Source organism: Vollenhovia emeryi, unplaced genomic scaffold, assembly GCF_000949405.1.
Source record: "Vollenhovia emeryi isolate VEMERY1.0 unplaced genomic scaffold, V.emery_V1.0 DF939183.1, whole genome shotgun sequence".
NCBI classification, from domain to species: domain Eukaryota; kingdom Metazoa; phylum Arthropoda; class Insecta; order Hymenoptera; family Formicidae; genus Vollenhovia; species Vollenhovia emeryi.
Window position 1 is genome coordinate 25555 of NW_011967183.1, and position 24223 is coordinate 49777.

The following is a 24223-nucleotide window of genomic DNA, read 5'->3' on the forward strand; positions in this document are numbered from 1 at the left end:
TTCTAATTCAACGCTCATTGGTCGATACGGTCAATGTAGAACCGGCCTAACATGTAGGTACGCGACACCGCAGCCATCCCCACCTTATTCCTACCACCGTTGATTCCCGCGCCTTACGCCCATTTTAATTTTTGGAACTATTTCGCTACACCCACTTTCAGGCACTGCCGATAAAGTCTCCACTTGGTGCGTGTCCGTCCAACGCCCATTTTTCAAATGGATAATACAGTACGCAAGTTTGGTTGTGTTCCATGCTGCACGCATGAAATGTCGGTAACACGAGAATGTTATTAATTATTCGTCACATGAGTGAGCGAGAAGGTATAAGAGCGAGCGAAATGGCAATAAGAACGAGTAAGACAGTAATAGGAGCGAGCGAGATGAAATAACACATGCGAGCCCGGCGATTCTCAAGAAAGACTCGATCCCGATCCTCGAGCCTTCGTCGCTTGCTGTTATTCTCATCTCAATCACTCCTATTGCTGTCTCGTTTGCTTTTATAACAACTGTGTTTTATACTAACACGCTTAGAAAATTATATATAAAATTATCATGTTTAATATTTTTAATATACATCAAGTATATCAGTAGCAATTGTATTAAATCCAATTATAGCCCCAAATCAGACCTTTTATAAATCGCGTCGTGGTTCTACAAGTTGGTCTGTTTTTATTGAATTAAAATTTAATTCAAATAAAAAAGAAAGGTATTAGTTTATTTATAACTAGAACTATGCAAAGTTTAATTTGATCAGAGTGCAATCGTATTGATTGTCCGATATAAACGGAGCAATCTTGTATGTACAAAAGAATGTTTAAATAATTTTCTGGTGAATATCCAGAACAGTGTGTGCTACAATTTTTGCCGGTAAATAGTATACAAGTTTGATACGAAACTTGATACATTTAATTATACCAAAGTGCTAGTAGAAATAAAGCTTGTCAATAAACTGGTATGATTAATGATAAAAATCAAACTTTAATTTACTTACTATACAGTCTAATATAGTTTGTCAGCCAATTTTTATATGTAGCAGTTATACATATAATTTATATTTCAACATTTTACTTTTTATTCCATTGCTGTGTGTAAGTTTCATGATAAGGGCATACATATTCAGCGTAGACATCTGCGGGATGCGAAACGAAGAAGATTGGTTTTTGGTTCGTGTCGCTACGTCGATTTTTCGCCGAGTTATAACGTTTTAAAAATCGGGCGCGCGCGCTCCATTCATTCGTGAAGGCCGCGCAAGTTTTTACGCGAGTAGTACGCGAGCCTACTACGTCCCCAAAAAACTGGCACAAAAACATACGAGGCACACGGGTTCGGTAGTAAACACCGCCGCGCCAGCGCCGCATATACGCGCCGTCTGCTGGCTTCATCGCCGCGCGGGACGCCGCGCCGCGCGCCGCGTCGTCTGCTGCTTCTGTCTCAGGATTAAGATCGCGAGTCGATATAATCGTCAATATCTTTGCACAAAAAAATCGTAGCAAGATGATCTTGGTCTCGTTGAAAAGCTGAGATTTCAGCGCTTCTAACGAGGTAAGAATGGCTTATCTCGGATCATTAGTTTATGAGACATCATTAATTAATTCTAAAAATAAAATTAATTTTGTCCCGAGATCGAGATTACGAGTCAATATAATCATCAATATCGTCGCGCAGAAAAATCGTAGCAAGATGATCTTGGTCTCGTTGGAAAGCTGAGATTTCAGCGCTTCTAACGAGATAAGAATCGCTTATCTCGGATCATTAGTTTATGAGACATTAATTGATAAGTTCCGAGAAAATTGATTTTGTCCTGAGATCAAGATTATGAATAAATCTTTCGATTGGAATCGGCGGGGGTGGTGGAGGGCCTCTACAAGTTGGTCTGTTTTTATCGGATAAAATATTAATTTAAATCCAAAAGAAATGCATCATTTCATTTATAACTAGAAAATACAAAGTTATAATAAAATATATACATAGATAACCAAGTTTATCGAGAACAATATACTACAAATTTTGTTGACAACAAGAGTACAACGTAGCTTGTCAGCAAATTTATATATTTAGCAATTATACATATAATTTATATATCAGCAACGAAAGAATGTGAATTGCCAGTAGTTGATTAATGATAAAAGGAATTGTTAGACGACTTTAGACTGGCAGATGGTTTCTTTATTTAAATCCGACGTTTCGACCATACAGGTTGTGATCCTCAATTTATTAAACAATCTACAAGTTTAATTACGGGAAATTGAGAAGGAAAACTTATAGTCAACCCAACTGGCTAGTTATTTGATTAGTTCATTACACAACGTTTCGACCCTATTCTTTTGGGTCCTTTTCGAGTGATACTAACAGTCATCGATCAGATGACTGACTTATTGTTAGTATCACTTATACCTTCTCGCTCGCTCCTGTGACGAAAAATCAATAACACACTCGTGTTATCGACATTTCATGCATGCAGCATGGAACACAACGAAAATTGGGCGCTGTATTATTCGTTTGAAAAATGGATGTAGCACGGACACGCACCAAGTGGAGACTTTATCAGCAGTACTTGAAAATGGGTGTAGCGAAATAATTACAAAAATAACAATGGACGTGAGGCGCTAAAATCAGCCGAGCGAAAACGGTGTCGAGTAAAATGCCGGCGTGGCCGCTCTCAGGTTTCTCTCAGGGGCTCGATTCTTGAATTCATTCGAAGAAGAAACGTATACGAAAATTCTGCTCCGACAGAAAAGTTGGAAGTCGATTGGTCAAAGCTATTCGAATAGCCAATCAACTTGCAACTTTTCTGTAAGAGCAGAATTTTCGTATACGTTTCTTCTTCGAATAGTTTCAAGAATCGAGCTCCTGGTGCTATTATTCTCCTCTTACTCGCTCCTATTATTGTCTCGTTCGCTCACATAACGAAATATCAATAACTCTGTTTTTATCTACATTCCATAACGTGCACATCTGCGTTATCAGCTTAGACCAAACGTGGACATTGGCCACGTAGTTCATGTCTACTGTTTCAATGTACGCAGAGGGCGCATCGCGTTCGATGATCACGTAAAATTGGGCCGTGGCAACTCTCAGGCAGCTCTCTGCTTCTCATCCATTCCAATTGATTTTAACATAACCCTGCGGCACGATCGGCTCGTTCATTCTCCCCGTACCTTCTCCGCATGTACGAAACGCAGTCGCCTAGTTCGCGTCGCCTTATCCGAACGGATCGCGCGTTTAAGGGAGGACCCCTCTTGATGTGAATGGTGCTTAAAGTTCGGCGGACGTTAAAACGTTTCTCGCTCGTTGTGACGACTTGTTAGTCGTTGTCGGCGTAATCATGGCGGCGGGGACCTCGTCACGGGTAGACGAACTCGTGCAATCTGTCAGCTTGCACAATCCGCGCAAATGGATGTTCAACGGTTACATCCTGCCTTTCGTGACACTGCAGTCTATGTGGATCTACTGTTGGATCTACGTTTACGGTGTTAATGAGTACTACGACGCGGGCCTGGTGGGCATCGCGGCGATCGGCGTGCTACAGATTTTTCTGTGTCTGTGCTGCCAATGGTCCGTGCACATTCACACGTTCTTAAACTGCAGCACGGTAAGTCGCGATCGCCCTTCAATTTGGCTCAAATAACGGGCACGTGGCTCTTCGTGGCCCCAATATGTCCCGTAACGTGGCAGCCATTCGAACGGTCGGTCTTCTGCTAGGTCGGTCACGTGGCGCCGTGGCGGGCACATTCGAATATCGCGACAGACACACCTTGAACGTGTGGTCACTCCATCATTCTGTTTTCGTTCGACATTTCTTTTTTTTTAATAAATAAATTTGTGGCGACCTTAACTGGCCGCTGACGCTATCGCCCTCCTACAGTTTCATTGAGCGTGTCTTCGCTGGCGTTTTGTTTACATCATACTTTCTAATAAAAGCTAAAAGAAATATACTATATAGTACTATTTAGAACCTTCTATAAACAATTATATTAAAAATGGATTGTAAATTGCACCTTTATATATATTAATAGTGCGACGTTTCGACCATTGGTTTTGATCCTTTTCGAGCACGTTCTTAAAAATGTGCGTGTAAGAGTTATAAGATGGTCATTACAGTAAAATCGGAACAAGAGTACGTGAGTCACGTTGTAAAAAGAGAAAACGCAAGATTGGAAGCGTCCGCATTATTCGAAGATCGCAGCATGACTGAGGCTTCCTTTTTTTCTAATCCGTAAATGAACTTGCAGGAAAAGGATCCGTACAAAGCCAGAATAGTTAAAGTAGTCCCCACCCCAAACAACGGGAGCTCGGAGCTGATTTTGTTACATCATACAAATAAGCAGAAACCTTGGTTCATTTTTCAAAAGACAAAGTATTACTGGGACTCGGATGTGAAGTCGTTCAAAGGGCTGCAGTTCCCGACCGATCATACCGTGAAATATTACTGCGAATGGAAGGGGTATCTCGATCAAAAGGAAGTTGAGGCAGCGGAGGAAAGATATGGGAAAAACATGTACGATGTGAACTTGCAGTTATTTCTGGTATGTACGGCACCTTTTACATCGCTGAAACTTATGTCTTTTTTTTTTACTCTAGGTTGGACATGGTAGTACCCGAGTTCTGGGAGCTCTTTAAAGAACGCGCCATCGCTCCGTTTTTCGTCTTTCAAGTATTCTGCGTGGCACTCTGGTGCTTAGATAAATATTGGTATTATAGTATCTTCACACTGATCATGCTTATCATGTTCGAGTGTACCCTGGTGCAACAGCAACTAAGAAATATGGCTGAGATTCGTAAAATGGGCAATAAGCCGTACATGATAATGGTAATGGAATACAAGCTGCTACCCGCTTGCAACTTGATCATTTCTAACGGATTTCACCCACTCTTATTCTTTTCTCCATTTAGGTGTATAGAAATAGGCGATGGCGCTTGTTATTTACAAACCAATTAGTTCCTGGGGATGTTGTCTCTATTACGAGGTCTCAACATGATAACTTGGTGCCATGCGACATGTTGCTTTTGCGAGGCCCGTGCGTGGTTGATGAAAGCATGTTAACAGGTACTTTAAACACGCTACTATGACGCTTAAATCACGAACGTATGATTATAGCGATTGGAAATGTATAGGTGAATCTGTACCTCAAATGAAAGAACCTATAGAAGATATTGATGGAAATAGAAATGTAGATATCGAGGGAGATGATAAGCTTCACGTGCTTTTCGGTGGTACAAAAGTTGTACAGCATACACCACCTAACAAAAATACCCCCGGTCTTCGAGGTATTGTCGACAAATTTCTACGATGTTCTCGCTCACCTTACGATATTAAACGCGCGATGTTGCAGCAACCGATAACGGATGTGTTGCCTACGTATTGCGTACCGGCTTTTCCACGTCACAGGGCAAACTTCTGAGAACGATACTGTTCGGCGTTAAACGCGTTACAGCCAATAACTTGGAAACTTTTGGCTTCATTCTATTCTTGCTTATTTTTGCAATTGCTGCCGCAGCGTATGTCTGGATCAAAGGTAATTCGATCTTGCGCATAAAGGTGGGGATGATGAAGTTAATACGTCGCGCAAATTTCGGTTTTAGGCAGCGAGGATCCTACGAGGAACAAGTACAAACTATTTTTGGAATGCACGTTGATTTTGACATCTGTTGTACCACCAGAGTTACCTATAGAATTGTCTTTGGCTGTAAATACATCTCTGGTAGCTCTGGCTAAATTAGGTACTTAAGACAAGATTCGTACTTTGCCGAAGGCTCAATCGTAGAGGAAAGCCCCCTATTATGAGATAGTTTCTAATATGAGATAACAGGTTTTCAACATCCAAATTCAATCACTTTTTTCGATGATGCCTATTTAGCAGCAACTCCGCCATCTCATATTAGGATCTTGTCTCATAACAGGAAACTTTACTAATCAAATACGCATAAAAATTACAATGTCTCGTCTATTCGCAGGTGTATTCTGTACAGAACCATTTAGAATTCCATTCGCTGGCAAAGTCGACATTTGTTGTTTCGACAAGACCGGTACGCTAACCAGCGATAACTTGGTGGTCGAGGGTATTGCGGGTATCGAGTAAGAAACTACTGTCCATTTTACTACGCTTGCATAATCTTTCGGGCTATTAGACTTTAATCTTTTTCTTTTGAAGCGGCAAGTCGGACGTGATCCAAATATCAGATGCACCTTTGGAGAGCATTCAAGTGCTCGCCACGTGTCATTCTCTTGTTCAATTAGATGACGGTATCGTCGGGGATCCGCTAGAGAAGGCCACTCTCAAAGCTATTAATTGGAATCTCACGAAGAGTAGGTATAAATTTGCGAACAATACAAAACGCTGGAATGTTGACGCATTACTTCACGCTGACGTTTCCTTTAGGTGATTCTGTAATTCCTAAAAAGGGCAAATCTCCAGCACTGAAGATCGTACAAAGGTATCATTTTTCATCGGCTCTGAAAAGAATGTGCGTCGTGGCCGGATATAATCTTCCTGGAGCTTCGGAAGTGCATTACATGGCTACGGTAAAAGGTGCGCCGGAAACTCTGAAGAATATGGTGAGCGAAATAACATTTGTCTACAACTTTGATTAATTTTGATGTTTATAGTTATCGGTGTAATCTGCCGTTTCAGTTAATTTCCGTGCCGGAAAATTACGATTCAACTTACTTGGCTCTTTCACGTCGCGGCGCAAGAGTGCTCGCTTTGGGATATCGAAAACTTACCGGTAGTTTATCCTCTCAAGATTTGAGAGAATTGTCTCGTGAAAAACTAGAAAACAATCTCACGTTTGCGGGATTCGTCATCATCAGCTGCCCTCTCAAACCTGACTCGAAAGCCGTTATCAAAGAGATCGTCAATTCATCGCACTCGGTACGTGCACGACGCTATTGTTGAGACATCGCGATACATGCAAATGTATTCGAAATAAAATATTTTCGCACAATTATTAGAAACTGAAAGGAATTTAATAATTATTTAGGTCGTGATGATAACGGGTGATAATCCGTTGACGGCTTGTCATGTAAGCCGCGAGTTGCATTTCACAAAGAAGCCTAGCACACTTGTACTGACTGAAGATGATGGCGAATGGTTCTGGGAGAGCATAAACAAGACGACGCAGCTTCCTTTGAGCGCGGACAATATTGAATGGCACAAAGAGATCTGGAGGGATTATGCGCTTTGCGTAACGGGTGAAGTATGTAGATAAAAAAACTTTCTGCCAATCTCAGAATTACAATGCTCGTTCGTTACTGCACAATAAACTTTTCTAGGGTTTATCGTATCTGAAGGAGAAGCAACGGGAACTTCTTCGACGGCTCTTGCCTCACGTCGTGATCTTCGCACGATGCGCACCGAAGCAAAAAGAGTTCATTATCGTATCGTTACAATCTTTAGGCTATACGACATTGATGTGCGGTGACGGAACGAATGATGTCGGAGCTTTGAAACACGCACAAGTGGGTAAGTTGACGAAGAAGATATGGTAAAAGTTGGAAGTACCCGTTTTTCTTCTCCTCCCCCCCGCCCCGGGTAGGTGTCGCAATTCTGTCCAGTCCGCCCGAGAGAGTGGTTTCCGATAAACGAGAAGATCCCAGGAACGATACTTTGTCGCCCGTGAACAACGGGCCAAAAAACAATCCGAGAGCCGCCCCGGTGAGCACTCGCGCGAAGCTGCAGAAGATCCTGAAGGAGATTGACAACGAGGTGCAGGAACAGTCCGTGATCGTGAAACTTGGCGATGCTTCCATTGCGGCCCCCTTCACCAGCAAAAAGTCATCCATTCAATGCAGTAAGAATCACAGGGATATCGTCAAAATTGATTCATTCCCTCGAAAACACAAGTGTTCGTTTTCTTGCAGTATGTCACGTGATCAAGCAGGGACGCTGCACTCTGGTCACGACCCTGCAGATGTTCAAAATACTGGCACTGAATGCGCTGATACTCGCCTACAGCCAGTCGGTGTTGTATCTGGATGGAATCAAGTTTAGTGACGCGCAGGCGACTTTGCAAGGTGTCCTTTTAGCGGCATGCTTCCTCTTCATCTCACGATCGAAACCGCTGAAAACTCTGTCGCAGCAAAGACCGCTACCAAATATCTTCAATTTGTACACCATCGCAACTGTATTATTGCAGTTTGCCGTACATTTCATCTGCCTCGTCTACGTGGTGAAAGAAGCTACCATTTTATCTCCGAAGTGAGTTGTGCAAGTTAAATGGAATCACTCGACCGTGCTCTTCAAATTACTTCTTTTATAGGGACGATAAGTTGGCAGCCATCCTGAATACTTCCAAAGAGGTGAATTCGTTGGGAGAAAATGACAGCAGCGAGGAAGAACCCTTTGAGGCGAATTTAATTAACAGTACTGTGTACATAATCTCGATGTCTCTTCAGGTTTCTACTTTTGCTATAAATTATCGAGTAAGTTGACCCTTATATTTTATCATCCCGCTAACGCGACGTCATTGACAATAAACGCTAATTGTCTCGCGTACTGACAGGGCCAGCCATTCATGGAAAGTTTGACACAACATAAGGCACTTTTGTTAAGTCTCGTAGTCAATTTCACCGTTATCTTATTGCTGGCTTGTGGATTTATGCCGGATTTGGCGGTGCAGTTCGAGATTGTAGACTTTCCAAGCCAAGTAAGTTTTACGTAACGAGATATATGATTAAGCTTATCGCAATTTATTCACCGTTGAATTTGCCTGACGTACATTTTATTTACATACCCTTGCATGTTGCAGTTCCGTACGACACTGGTTCAAATACTAGTCGCGGATTTTGTCCTCGCATATATAGTCGACAGAGCTTGTTTATTGCTCTTTGGCGAGGGAACACAACACAAACTGTGATGAAACTACCTTTTATCGATTACAGACTGTATCAAAGATTTTTGTACGTAACTTTTGTTACTAATCTTGTTCCACGTTAAGAGCTGACAATTTTTGTATTTAAGGCTCGATGATGTACCTGTGAATACATGTGAATTATTATCTCAAATTGCATTTTGTATTTTATGTCGAAACGGTTTTTTTTTGTTTTTGTCTATTCGTATGTTGTGTATGAAAATGTAATGTGAAAATATAACTATGTGCATTCAATCATTACTCGCCTAACTGTTCACTCTATGTCAACTTTTTCTCCGTGGAACAAGAAACAAGCGCTCCGGCGATCATTATTTATTGTCGATGAAGATATTAATGATGCTTGATAATCGTTGATAATTATTTCGATGATCACAAGTCAGTATTGCCTTTATGTACTATAAAATTATATATTATTTATTTACAGCTATAAAACATTATGTCGTAAATTTTCGCAATTTCGACAACATTTAACAACAAATATTGATCGCTTTTGAAAAGGTGCGCGTACTCATGTACATAATTTGTAGATAAACGGTTCTACTTTTCTCTCACATTCACACTTGACGTAAGTCTTTTACACAGACATGTTATACATTCAAATTTGTATAATTTACACACACACACACACACACGCGCGCGCGCTACATACGCATATATATTTTTTATACAGACACGTACACAAAACGGTGGATTGTAATTGGATCTCATTCGTGATTAAATGAACGACACATGAAGTGCTTACGCGAATAACTTCCTAACTGCGATATGGGACACAGTTGTACGTAGCAATTTTATACAACACAATTGCATTCCACTTCGATCATGTTACGTTACAATCTTACGTTTTCGCGTTTGCGAATGAAGCAAATAATTGCACGTCTTTTCAGTTTACAAATTTTATTTGAGGTGTGCAATTAATTTTCATGTCACGTTCAGACAGATCTGCGAGGTGAAGCGAAAGGATATTTCTTTATTCGAATTCGGACTAAGCATAGTTGTATAATATTGTACATTTATAATAATACTAATAAAAATAATTGTTGGAAATATTCTTTCCTTTTTCAAAGTGATTTTAACAGACGCGTGAAAAGAGCTCAACTTAATTGACGTAGTTCATCCAATTTATTAATTATTTCATTGCCACGAATGAGATTTGCCGTAGGCGAAGTTATATCGACGTCACAAGAGGAGAATTATTTACGATTATTCGCCATATTCGCCGGGGTTATCATTTTGTATTTTAGTGTCGACAGATTTGCGTACTCAAAATTGCACAACCTTATTGGTCCCAGTTTCCTCGATGCAGCCATTTTGAAATGACGTCAGAAGCGAGGAATTTTTTTTTTCGTCACGATTCACATCGAGATACATTCATTTCTTTCGAGTTTCGACACACCAGCGCGCAGATTCGATAATAGCCCGGCGAGGATTCCGAAGACTCTCGTCTCGGTTCATAAATTTTCGCCATAGCCATAGTTATTTTTGTCAGTGGACGTCGACACGCGCAGACTCAACTATACAATGCATTTATTAGCGCAAAAGTTAGAAAAAAAACTCCAGTACGTTTGACCAGCTAAATATTCATACGATTTTGCATGTAAAGTTAATGTCTTAACGCGTAAAAAAAAGAAAAGAGAATCCATGATTGTTCTCGCCGCACTGACGTCACAGGCCTAATAGACCTGTGTGGGGATCAGAAAGGAGCCTTAGGGACTCGCAAGTAACTACGAGCGAAGGTCTGGTCAGTCTCTTGATCGATAACGCTTAAATTGCCGCGCGCTAGTCGTGCCTCGGGCGAACGCTGACTGTGCCACTGTCAATGACGCCTTTTTTTAGCGAAAGCACGCGCGATTTGTGTCCCGCGACGTAATCGCTAACGCCGTCGTGCCGCGCTCAGTCGATCGCGGTCGTCGCTTACGGGCGCGTCTGGTCTACGCCGCGGCCGCAGTCTCGTCTTCCACGCATGATAGGCCGGTCGACGTCCACGCGCTCGGCATAGAGGAACGGCGGAGAGCATATGTCACCGCTCGGGAGCACTCGGAGCACTTACGCTTGGCGTCACCGCGCGGTGAAACTTGGCGCCATGTGCCTCGTGAGGAATCGAACGGTCAGGAGTTCCCGACGGAACCTCGCCGCGTGAGACTGGGATATCCGGTCGGCAAATTCCCTCTACGAGCGGAGTCAAATTTTCGCGTTCTCTCTCCCCCGCTGTCCCCCGTTCGTCTGATGAGACTGCGAAAACCGTCACGTTGTGATTCGCGAATGATCGATGAGAAAAGAGAAACTCGAACTTTCGAAGGGAAGAATAAAAGAGAGAGAGAGAGAGGAAGAGAGGGAAAGAGACAGAATAGGAGGACGGAAGATTTATTGAGAGAAAAAGGACAGTTTACTGTTTGTGAAGGACGAACTGGTCACCGGCTTTTGAAAACACCGCCGCGGCACAGTAGTGCGCGATGCGCTGAACCCGGTATAACAGAGATCTAGACTCGGACTACTTGGGATGAGATAGTTTCGAGCTTCGGTTTTCTCTCCAAGGTTAGTGCGCCCAACAATTTCATCTTTCTCTTGGAATTTACACATTTCGAAGGATTTTGTGAGTTTTCTGAAAATTTTTTTGAAATTTTGCCACACATTTCACCAGTAAAATGTATGGTCAAATTAAAAAAAAAACTCGTAAAATGCTTCATTAAGTTATTAAGCACTTTCATTAAGTTATACGGAGGGAGGTAGGGCAATAAAGGGTATTAATATTTGTTCTGTATTGTAAGACCGACAATTATGTCGGCGCGCAGTTCTATTTCGAATTTAGTCACGATATATGACTTTCGTGAAATAACTTTAGACTGTTTGTTGCGATAAATATTACCACATGCCCCGGTGGTCGAATTGGTGAGACGCCCGCCCGAGTTAGAGGGAGGTCCAGGTTCAAACCCTGGCCGAGGTAAATTTTTCGCGATAAATTTGAAAACTAAAATGTTCGAGCCCGGCAACCACAGTGCTCACGTGTACACGCATTTTATAATTTGACTCTGCGAACGGTATATCTTTTGGTATATGTTCTCAATAAACTCACATCTCAATAAACACAGTTAAGTTTAGCTTATGTAATGAAGGATATATACGTATATGTATATAATATTATAATACATTGGGTGTTCTAAGTATCTTAGAATTTAGGTTCTCAGCGCTTTACCAGCGGCGGTCAAATTGATTTAATTTGCCACAACTGTTAGATCTGATTTCTCGCCACTTGTTACATACTGCTCTTACATCTTACTTGGCTCTTACATCCTTTATTACTTCGTATTCGTGATTTCACGTCAGAGCCTTATGAATTTTAGTTTCTCTTGAATAAAAATCTTTCCTTATAGACCCGGTACAGTACAATGATTATGAAGCTGCCTAATAATTTTGCCCAAGGTTGTATTCCTTTCTGCTATCCGTTCCGTTCGCCTACATTCCTACAACGAAGAAAGAGAATGCGAATGGAAGATCGTTTTTTGGGATTCCTCGAGCGCGTCTGCGTGGGGCGTGCATTAAGCGTCGAATATCGCCGCTAAATTTTCCGTCTTTCCTACCAAACCGGTTAGATATGATTCGGAGGTTTTTGTCAGCCGGTTTTTTTGCCGAGCCGCGCGGGAAATAGATCCAGATTGTTGTACACAATTTCCGAGACGAGAACGTAGGTGGTTTCTCTCGCAAAATCCTCGATAAAAATAGGACGCTTGCGAATTTTAGACGCTGCTCATTACGTGACCATCTTACGTGCGAGTTTCGGGACAGAGGCGGCTGTGAAACGCGCTCCGTTCACCTACGCCCGGTCGTCGAAAGAATTTACGTTGCCTCATTCACGAGCGCAGCTCGCGTAAATCAGCAGTTTGTGTTTGCGCGCAGAAACGAATCAAGGGAAATTCAAAAGGAGAATCCGCGCAGCACTTACCGATCGTTGATTAAGAACCGCCCGTGCGTATCGCTGCAGTCTCGATACTCCTTGAAGATCTTGCCGCGCAACAATTCGCGAATGTTGACGCGAACCACGTGACCAAGTACGCTAGATATAAAGAATGACTATTAATAACTATAGAAACGTGTATCGTCCGTCGACTATCGCGCGCGTGGCCGTAGTGGTCGGTAAACGCCGATTATCCACTGCTGATGCGACTAATTACGCCCGTTCCGCGCACGCTGCGTGAAGTAATCGTGAAGCAGGAAGTGCCCATCGATCGCGAAACCAAGTTGAAAATTCCAGGTTCGATGAAATCCTCCAATTTCTAAGCGCACGTTCCCTTCATTCGCGCGTCTGTCGTCTATTAACAATTTACTGTCGAATTCCATTATCTCGACATTGACGGACATGACCATTGGACTTTACATAGGACGATAACGCATGGGATCAGTCCCGGCCTTCTCTCGTCCAAGATTCTGAGCTGTCGTTCGCGAGAGCTGCTCTATGTGGCTTCACGGGAAACGTAACAATTAGATCTTATCGTTTGAATGAAGCGTGCAGTAAGTGTGGTTTTCGGGAAAAAACGTCGCCGCACGATCGAGCAGCCTCGACGACTCGAATATTAATTAGCTATGCAAATTCCAACTGAAAACAGTAATGAGAACTGCCTATGGTTTCACGGTCCGCTTACCAGCGGACTACTTTTCGCTCGTTAACGCTCGCGACTCCGGCAATTGACCCTGGCGATTGATTGGAAAATAACAGAACTTTGAACTCGGAATTGCACGTGACTTTGCAGAAATAGTGTCGACCGTCAAGTACCTTCTAGCGCCGTCCACGACGTTCCCCGTGGCAATAATCTTGATGGGATTATTCGGGCTGCCGGTGGAGAATACAAAAATGCATGCGAGAGAAAGATCTAAATATAACAAATAGGAATGCGCGGCAACTCGTACCTCTCGCGACCTTTATTTTACATTTGCCTTTCAGTCATCGGCTGAAAATCCCTTTGATTAGAATCTTATCTGCCTCTGATTAGAACGTTATCTATTTTAATCAAACTTCACCGCTCGTTGGTGCGAAACGGAAGCGCGGGGTTTCAGGGATGGCAGCGCGAGCTATGCAACTGCCGCGATTGTCATTCAACGTTAACGAGACCAAATTACTAGCACGTGCGAAGAAGTCACAGGTCAGTGGCTTCTCTAACAAGGAAACGTTAACGGCAGCGGGCATTAATAATAATGGTCGCGATATCCTTTGCCATCAATTGACGACGCGACATACATCCTTGATACACTTTTATTGTCACGAATGATAGCACTTAATTACTGTATACATAGATGGACGTTAGTCAGCAAACGCGTTGTACGACACAGGCCGAATAAAAACCGGGCGAAATATTCCTGGCGGCGCGCCAGTCGATAGTCCTTGCTGTAGGACTAGCGGATTAAAAATATCGGTGCACACCGGCTTTGTAATCTGAGATACGACTCACAATTTTGACGCTGATCTAAAAGAGATACAATGCGTGATTCAGACTGGGCGGAAAAGTGCGACAGTTTCTTTTTTTTCCCTCGGTATATTTTCGTATTGGACCGAAATAGTCGGCGCGGTTATCGCGGAAGCCTCTGTCGTTGTAAGCAGTCGCGATTAACAAGATTGTTAATTAAAACATCTCGTCGATTCGGTATCCGCCATTAGATAATCAGTTAAGATTGACATTCATTAAATTAGTAGTCAAGTGTCGCACGCAGCGCAAAACGCTAACTCACTTTGTGCTCGCGGGACGTATCGATGCTTTCGCAATAAGTAAAATTTATTTAAGTACGCGGTGGGAATTTTCTCTTAAAATTTATCCCGCAAAATCGTGCAATCGTGGGACAATATGGCATTTCGAAGACCTTTATGAGAGTTTTTTGAAATTTTACCATACTTTTTGCTACAGTGAAAAAAAAATTGTTGATATTGCTAAATATGTTTAGTTAACAGTATTTCTTCAATTCAACTGTATATGTTTTTCAATTAGACATACATAACTTATTTAAATATATATTTTTAATTAACAAATGTTTATGTGAATTAACAAATGTTTGTTTGACAGCCCGTGACTGCAGCATATAGTTGGATCAAGAAATATTTCCTTGACTCAACAGTTTTTCTTTCTCAGTATAGTAATTATACTTAGTATACATTTTACTGATAAAATGTATGATAAAATTTCGAAAAACTTTCATAAAGTTTACAATGCCACGTTGTCCCACGATTACACGATTTCCGGGGTAAATTTTGAAAGAAAATTCCGAGGGGGAAACCGCTGAGGGCATTGTGGTGTACAGATTTGCGGCATTACTGGGCATTACTAGGGCATTTTTTGGGCATTACGTCTTGCTGGGACATTATAAAGATAAAATAAGATAAAACTAGAACAACACAAGCGCGCGCTTCGCGAGTCGAAGAGAATCGACTCGCAACAAGATCGAAATCGAATTTCGAGAGAGCCAATCGGCATCGCGGAAAAGCGACAACAATGAACTCGCAATGCCTTTTTTAGATAGGGATCGAAATCGAGTTTCGAGAGAGCCAATCGGCATCGCGGAAAAGCGACAACAATGAACTCGCAATACCTTTTTTACATAAGGATTATAAGATAAAACAAGATAAATGAAATAAAAGAAAATAATAAGATAAAGTAATGCCCACTGGGCATTAGTGGGCATTGGTGTACAAGATTTTGGTCAGCGGTTTCCCCCTCGGAAAATTCTCTCCGTGCAGCGACGTTCTCAGCGTTTGGCGAACAGGAGCACTAGGAGAGCATTGAGATATTAAAAAACGTAAAGTATAAAGATCCTTGAGAGACAGATAAAATGCTAAAACGTGTATCCAAATATAATCGGTAAATTAATGCGCCGGCCGTGATTAAGATATGCTACGAATATCAATTGTGAAATTGTATCTGCGATGATATACACGCGCGCTGAAAAATTCAGTTAGGCACGATGCAAATTCAGCAATGGATATATTTGGCTCTTTGATTTCAGTAAAGATGGTAGCTGTATCGGAAAGAGGATACTTCCATTGGATCGATTGGCTGGTGTTTGCGCTTATGCTCCTCGTGTCTGCCGCAGCCGGCTTATGGCACTTCAGAAGGGCGCAAAAGTCAAGCACGCAGGACTACCTGCTTGGAGGAAGGAGCTTAGGACTCTTTCCCGTATCCGCTTCCCTCGTTGCCAGGTAAGCTTGATTCGCCATTCTACAGGATTTGAGACTATTAAAAGGAGAAAAGGAAATAAGGAACGGATGAAAAAACGGAAGAATCGCGGAATTTGTTAACGTCCGAAAGGCGGAAACTGCGACCGTTAAGAAATTCTTTTTCAACCGCAAATTCTGTACCTCGATTCGGAACGAAGACTCTTTCAACATTCGCGACGTTGATTTTAATGTTTACCGTTTTACGAGCGGTATTTGTGTCGATTCTAAATGACGTTGCATAAAAATTCGCTTATCGACATTTATCGTTCGATTCGGGCTTAATTGATTAGCCATGCAGAATATTTAATTCAGTTCCGATAACTGTAGCTTCATATCAGGCGTGACGATCTTGGGCACTCCGGCGGAGATCTACAACTTCGGCACGCAATATTGGATCACGATCTTCTCGATTCTTTTCGCCGGTATCACGGTCGCTACTGTGTACCTGCCTGTATTTACTACTCTGCAACTCAACTCCGTTTACGAGGTTCGTCCCCATTTGTTTAATTCCATTTAATGCGCCTCCCAACGAGGCACACTTTTCACGGTAAATACTCTCCTTTCAGTATTTGGAAATTCGATTTAGCCGAGCCGTGCGGATTCTGATTTCCACAATGTTCGTATTCGACGTGGTAAGTGGTACACAATCTCACCCGTTCACGATGCTTTTACAACTGTTTCGGAAAGTTGTGAGAATAAGAACCGACTGATTTCAGATCCTTTATCAATCGATCGTGGTCTATGTTCCCGCGCTGGCGCTAAATCAAGGTATTTTCTTAGTCTGTATATTCATTATTCACGTTCACATTCTAACCTGCTTTTATTCAACTTTTTGCTAATTCGTTACAGTGAGCGGCATCAATATACATCTGATTGGAAGTATCGTATGCGTCGTCTGCGTTTTCTACACCGTCTTGGTAAGTCGTGACTTCGTCTAATCTAGATCGCAGTCCTACGATCGTAGAGGAGCGAGATAGCCTATGTTTCTCTCTTGCTCGCAGGAATTTGACGAACTCTTATGGCCAGTCTCTGATTACAGGGTCTCTAGTCTAATCTGATGTTCTATCTTTTACTTATCTCGTAGGTCGTAGTCAGCAAGGTGGTCCGACGTTCTACAATAAGTTTTCAGGATATTCGTAGCTATCGTTGCACAGATATTCGTACATATCGTTCCTATGCTCTAATAATACGTCACTGCGCATATCCGTGAGCAAAAGCTATAGTCTCTCGCATAACAGACCGTTTTTCCGAAATTTATCGTAAAACGTCGGGCAACCTTCCTGACCACGACTGTACAGTCTTATTCATTAACGCCTGGACCGGGATTTTTATCATCCTTTTTCCCATCTATACAAATCACAGAGTTTCAGGCTGTATGTATATACTACCACAGACTTCTATGGAAGGATGGTGTGGACTACAGCCTGAAACTCGTCGATGTATAGATGGGAATGAAGATTATGAAAATGTGAATCCCAGTAGAACTGAGGTCCAGGTATTAACGAATAAGACTGTACATAAAATTAAGAAAGATCTCACGAGGACTGCACAAATGATCGCAACGATTGTCATATCGACGATCGTACTTGAATGTCGAGAGCGGTATACGCGGGGGACGATGAAAACGGCCGTGGGCGGCCGGGGAAACGGAGGCCTAAGCTAATTTTCCGGGGGGGAGGCTCGTTCGCCAAATTCTCGCGGAATGGCTGGAGTTCCTCGGACACGGTCTACCGTAGGAAACAATTTTCAGAGAGAGAGAGAGAGAGAGAGAGAGAGAGTGGACAATGCCGTGAAGAATCTCACGCGAGAGCCTTAGTACTGGAAATGTTTATGGACGGAAACTGAAAGCCCGACAATGGCGCGGGGAAACAATGGCGCGGAGAACGTCGAGCGGATGTTATCGTAGCAGCGGATCACAAAGCCGGCGCTGAAGTGATTAATCGCGGGATCGCGCGCCTGTAATTATCCGAGCAATTTGTTGGATCTCGTATTAATGAGAATTTATCGTGGTTGAGTGGCTCTTTACAAATTTGTTTATTATACGCTGTCTGCGCACGCGCGAGCGTGCTGCGGACTATTATGCAATTGCGAGCACTCGAAAAAGCATTCGCCGTTATCATACTCTTCAGAAATAAGCAACACCGCCACGAAAATGTCGCTTTTTATCGGGAGATAAAGGAAATTGCATGTAATCCGAATCAAATAGTCGAATTCTTAACTTAATTTTGTAAGAATTTAATTGTCCTCTCTCTCTCTCTCTCTCTCAAGTGAAATAGCTTGTAAAGCATAATATGCTTAGGTGTAGAAACTTGCCATTCAACACCCCGTAAGACACGAGATATTTCCATAAAATGGTCATCGACTACATTTGCAAAATGGTAAGTGGGATAGCCATCTGATTTTATGATAACTGGATCTCCCTCGGACTTGGTAAGATCATGCAACACGTCGCCGTAAACTATGTCGTGAAAGGCCGCCGGTGTGGACGCCAACTGATTGCGAGATATGCAACAATTATATTGCGAGATATGCAACATTTATAAGTTTAGAAGAGACCTTAAATACCTTAAATCTAATACAATAAGTGATATTTTTCCAGAGCATTTCCTTTACTTGATCCTTGGTAAAATGTCGACACCTATTGTCATATTTAGGTACTTGTCCACACTTTATAGCCTCTCTCCTCAACAATTCCAGTCTTTTCTCCGTACAAAAGCAGTAATAAGCGGATTGATTGTCCAAGAGTTTAAGCGCCTGCTCTCTAGAAATAACGAGTAAGGCAACTTGGCATTGAAATTATTATAGCAGGAGCTGCCTTGCGACGATACACACTCTCTTATCGTCCTATGTACATAAGATTGGAATGATTACGAGATGGCAAGTTTACTTGTACAATTCGAGCCTTGACGACTGCACGTAAGGGCCAACGGGGCCACCTCTGGTAGGATCTTCGTCGGGTATAATCCCTGCCCATAGCAAATCATCCTGGAGTCTCTCTATTGCCCCGGGAACCGTTCTTGTCCGATCGGTGTCCTCGATCCTCAAAATAAACGTGCCGTTGTTGCTACGTGCGAACAAATAGTTGTACAGCACGGTACGCAATCCTCCTAAATGCAAGTCACCTGAAACAAGCAACGGGCGAGTAAGGATGCGAGATAACCACACGAAAATGTCGCTTTTTATCGGGAGATAAAGGAAATCGCATGTAATCCGAATCAAATAGTCGAATTCTTAACTTACCACGACTCTTGTCGTCGCAAGCTGACTGGTTAAACGCGTGGATAAACATGTGGAGTAAATCAAGTAAAATTGAACGACAAATTCGAAAACGTCCACCTCCCAAATAGTGAACTCCGTCGGAACAGATTTCATCAAATGCCCACTGCAAATTTTGAAGGCAGAAAGACTGCAGATTGCATACAGAAATTGATATATTCGACATATTGCCATATGTTTTACAAACTCCGTTGCCAAAACAAAAGCCAAATGCGGACGCGGATGGCTATGGTTTTGGTGTGGGTTTCTGATGAATCTGTTGCCAATTTGATGCCAATTCGCTAACATTTTGCTGACCGGGCTTCTAGAAATAAGGCATTTTGTCCGTCTTTTGATTCCATTAGGGTGGCATCCGAGCGGTGGTTTGGACAGACGCGCTACAAGTTGGCGTGATGATAGCGGCGGTTATCTCAGTTACCGCTTTAGGAACCTATCAAATGGGCGGAGTGTCTAAAATTTGGAGCAGGGCCGCCGATGCCAATCGCATCGAATTTTTCAAGTAAGAACTCTGACAACGATTAATTATTTCGCGCGAGCCTATTTCGAACATTCTATCGTACACCCTTACGATGTACAGCTTCGATCCATCCCCATTCACGAGGCACACCGTTTGGACAGTACTGATTGGTTCTTGGTTGTACTGTACCGCTTATATCGCTGTCAATCAAACTATGGTCCAACGATACAAATCGTTGAGAAGCACGAAAATATCTCAATTGTAAGTGAGTATACTGATGATCGTAGTAACGTTTTAATAACGGCGCACGGAGAGAATTTTCTTTTAAAATTTACCCCGAAAATCGTGCAATCGTGGGACAACATGGCATTTTAAACTTCACGAGAGTTGTTTGAAAATTTTAACATGCACAGTTAAAAAATTTGTTTTCTTGTTTAAAAAAAATGCCGGTTAAAATTTTCGTGTTAAATGTTTAACACATTCACGTGTTAATTTAACATACCGCTCTTGCGTTAATTGACCTCAAATGTAAAATTATTAAAATAACTGAAAAGAAATGTTAAAATAACACAGTGTGTACTTATTTTTTAATCTGACACAATACGTATGTTCTATTTTATTAGTAACAAAATTTATCCGTCAAAATATACAGAATAAACTGTTGATTTTATTCTGTATAATATAAGCGAGAGTGATTTCGAGCCGTCATTTGACTTATTACATCTGTAAAATGTAAAAATTACATTTTTAAAATTTATTTTGTCATTATAAATATATTAATTTTACACAAAATTTATTTCAAATTATTTTGAGATCTGCATTAATTTTGTGTTAAAATATTAACATAATATTAGTGTGATTATTTAAGATATCCATATTACGTTAAATTAACACAAAAATTTGTGTGGACCGTTTGGGACATGTGATATCTGTTAAATTTAACACAAATTTTTCAACTGTCTACATTTTACTAGTAAAATTTCCAAACTCTCATAAAATTCCTGGAAGTGCCACGTTGTCCCACGATTGCATGATTTTCAGGATATAAGTTTTAAGAGAAAATTCCCTCCGCGCAGTTTTATGCTACAGATTATAAGAGATGATAGAGAGTAGAAATACAATATGTATATGTATCGTTTATATTTATGTGTATATTAATTAATATAGCCAATGTCGCAAATCTTTACATATATCTCGATTACAGATCCATCGCGATATTTACCGTCAGCATAATGTTGTTTGTTTCAATATGCTGTTGGTGCGGACTGGTCCTTCTCGCTTGGTGGTCGCCACCGAAATGCGATCCAAGAGCTTCCGGCTTAATTACGGCCGACGATCAACTGTTGCCGGCTTATGTCATGGAGATCGCCCATCATTTGCATGGGATACCTGGCCTTTTTATTTCCGGTATTTTTGGCGCTGCGCTCAGGTATTAGAGATCGAATTGATATAATTAAATGAAATGTATAATATTCATCTACTGGGGCAGATCGAGTTTCGAATAACGATTTATAGAAATTTACAAAAGACATTCATCTTAGAACAAATTTTATTTAATAATCGGGCAATTCTTGCGCATTCAACCGAACAGCACATAAGCGAAACAATTGCTTATCTTGTCCCAAGTTTTTGTACTTGTAATTCGAACATAAGACAAAGAAAAGCAAAGCTCACCTACACTGTTCACAAAAATACAAGAACGAAAATAATCTTTATTTAGACGTGAATCGCAATGTTTATAACGTTTACTTGTTAATCCACCGCAAACAAATGTTACAACTGTCCTTTTCCCGCAGTTCATTATCAGTGGGCTTCAACTCAACGTCCGTTGTGATTTTGGAGGACTTCGTTAAAGGTTGCTTCAAAATGAAGCCCAACGATCGTTGTTCCACGATTTTCGTGAAAACCCTTGTCATCCTGTTCGGTTTGCTGGCGCTGTGCTTGCTCTTCCTGATCGAGAAGCTAGGAGGAGTTCTAGCCGTGAGTGACCGGATGTCACGTTGTTATTATTTCATTGCAATTCTGTTATAAAACGTCAAAACGTTATATTTTTTATTGTCGCGACTTAGGTAACGAATAGTTTGGCTGCCATCGCTGCCGGGACTTCCTTTGGCGTTTTCACTCTGGGAATCTTGTTTCCGTGGGCAAATTCCAAGGTGCGAAACAAAATCAACTATCGAGCGAATAAATTACTTTTCATGCAAGCTTTATTCCGCGCGTGTCTATTTTGTGCAGGGTGCCTTTATCGGGGCTATTGCCGGATTCACGATGGCCGGATGGGTCAGTTTCGGTGCGAATGCGGCTATCGGTTCTGGTCTCGTGTTACCGAAGAAACTTCCAGTGCCGCAGTGTGCGGGAAATGTCAGCCAAGCTTTCTTGAAGCAATTCGAATGGTCCAAGTAAGCCGCTATTTTTGTTTCAATTAACGTTCCTAATTTATCTCGCATCGATTCCAACTGACCCGAGTGTGTCCGTTGTGCAGCGAGGACGACGTCTTCCCTTTGTATCGGTTATCCTACCACTGGGTCGCTCCTATTGGCACGCTAGTGGTACTTGTAGTAGGTGGGATTGTCACCTGGATGACAGGTGCGCGAGATCCTTCATCGATCGACAGGAATTTGCTCTCTCCGGTGATTCATAGGTAATCGACTCGTTTAGAAACTTTTTATTGCGACTTTTATTACAACGGAAGGACCGTCACTTTTGATTTACAGGTGGTTACCAACACGACCAAAATATCAAACAGAGGTAGATGGACCGCCTGGGTCGGGATCGACCGATTTGCAAGTATCGGTAAATTTATTACCGGTTTATTCACCGAAAATTGCAACCTGACATTCTGTAGGAAACAAAGAGCAAACGTATCGTCGTGCTTATAACCGACGGATATGTTAAACCGCGCGATTGCGAGATTTTCAAATTCTTTTTATAGATTTTTTATAACCGGATCATTTTTTTTCGCTCTTTTTCGAGGTATGCATTTATGGAAATTAATTGGGCGTGTAAAGTAAATCTCCGATTGTGAAAATGTGTTTCAATTTTGGGCAATCGGAACCAACTGAATTTAGTGTGTGTAAATTTACATTAAGTGTAAATGCACATTGAGCTAAGTGCGTAATAGAGAAATTGTAAAATTATATTTTTATATATATATATCAGAGTATCTATACGTATAGTAATAGACAATACAATGTATATGTATGTATGTAAATATACATGCATGTGTATTTTTCATAGACTAAGTAGAAATAATAAAATGCTCATTAATGTAATCATTCGCCGTTTGCGCACCCGCCGAATTTGATCTTGCCGCGCGCAAGACAATCGATTCTGCGTCGATCACTGAATTATATATAAACTTAGCCGCCGAAAAAAATAGAGCTCGAGGACAGAATAGCCGCGCGATCGAACCGCTATATTCGAGACACGAATTCGCTGAAAAGCCGCCGCTAAATGATGCATTTATTTAATATCCCGATGAATCGCGCGTCGTTCGCTGCACGAAAGAGCCCAGGAATTTTTCGCACGGAGGCCACGCGTGATCGTCACGGGCAGCACGTCCTAAAGAAAATTGCGATTCGCAAGTTGCGTACAGGCTTTATTAAGCGCGCTTCATGCGCCATTTGCATTCGTCTGGGCGGCTGATAGATTCGGAATTTCCACGTACGCCCTACGCGTGTGGCTTATATTATATCTATATATATATTACATCTATATATATATGTGTGTGTATATACATCTATATATTATATGTATGCACATGTGTATGTATAACGCGGAGGAACTGGTGGAGCGGAGACGCGACGCGCGTAGATTCGCGCGCTCGCGCTCGCTTTGGAGACGGACCAACCGAGGAGGGAGGGGGGGAGGGGGAGGGGATGGTCGGAAGAGACCCGGGGTTGAGAGAGCGAAAGGGGTAGAGTGGCTGAGGTGGTGGGCTACAGAGATGGATATAGACAGATAGAGGTGGATAGAGAGAGGTCGCGAGGCTTGAATGGGGCTAGTTTGAGATAGTTAGCGGGCCTTCAGGGGCACAATCGGCCGCGATTGGCGGGCCTACAATCACACGTCGCATTATATGTCCATCAGCACGGCGGATCTCGCAAATACGTTATAGCGCGAGCGAGCGAGCGAGCGAGCGAACGCGCGCGCACAGTAACGCGAGTCGTCGTTCGCTCGCCGCAAAAATGCTGCGGCGCGTACCGCTCCGGCATTCGCCTTCCTCGCGAATGTTTCTGCATTTCGGCTCGGTCGCCGCCGTTGCCTCTTAAACGTCCCGAGCATCGCCGTTGCTGCTGCACCCGCGCGAAAACGCTTCATCCCGCGGGTGCGTACTCAAGTGCTATTGTTCAGGCGAGCAGCTCGTTTGACGGAAGCGGCGGACATTAGATGGCGAACGGTGAATCTCGGCGAGACAGGGACAT

The 24223-nt window shown here is 42.2% G+C and overlaps 3 protein-coding genes across 3 annotated transcripts; 2 read left to right on the plus strand and 1 right to left on the minus strand.

Moving 5' to 3' along the window:
* Nucleotides 1-2222: 2222 nt before the first annotated feature.
* Nucleotides 2223-9918, plus strand: LOC105562765 (manganese-transporting ATPase 13A1). Its single transcript, XM_012013827.1, has 18 exons — nt 2223-3592; nt 4233-4498; nt 4582-4810; nt 4894-5047; nt 5116-5268; nt 5334-5516; nt 5584-5721; nt 5956-6076; nt 6153-6307; nt 6381-6556; nt 6633-6872; nt 6982-7197; nt 7274-7463; nt 7537-7791; nt 7862-8198; nt 8260-8422; nt 8503-8646; nt 8749-9918. The coding sequence occupies exons 1-18, from the start codon at nt 3326-3328 to the stop codon at nt 8854-8856; spliced, it is 3495 nt and encodes a 1164-aa protein (XP_011869217.1). The 5' UTR covers nt 2223-3325; the 3' UTR covers nt 8857-9918.
* An 862-nt stretch (nt 9919-10780) lies between these two features.
* LOC105562767 (sodium-coupled monocarboxylate transporter 1) lies at nt 10781-23071 on the plus strand. The gene is made up of 14 exons (XM_012013829.1): nt 10781-11406; nt 15856-16048; nt 16394-16553; nt 16633-16698; nt 16783-16834; nt 16916-16983; nt 19687-19841; nt 19920-20060; nt 21004-21228; nt 21596-21779; nt 21869-21955; nt 22035-22198; nt 22282-22440; nt 22514-23071. Exons 2-14 carry the CDS (start codon nt 15861-15863, stop codon nt 22632-22634), a joined length of 1770 nt encoding a protein of 589 aa, XP_011869219.1. The 5' UTR covers nt 10781-11406; nt 15856-15860; the 3' UTR covers nt 22635-23071.
* On the minus strand, nt 18271-19108 carry LOC105562766 (probable glutamate--tRNA ligase, mitochondrial). Its single transcript, XM_012013828.1, has 4 exons — nt 19033-19108; nt 18954-18976; nt 18632-18827; nt 18271-18558 (listed from the first exon to the last, which is right to left on the minus strand). Exons 1-4 carry the CDS (start codon nt 19048-19050, stop codon nt 18286-18288), a joined length of 510 nt encoding a protein of 169 aa, XP_011869218.1. The 5' UTR covers nt 19051-19108; the 3' UTR covers nt 18271-18285.
* Nucleotides 23072-24223: the final 1152 nt, after the last annotated feature.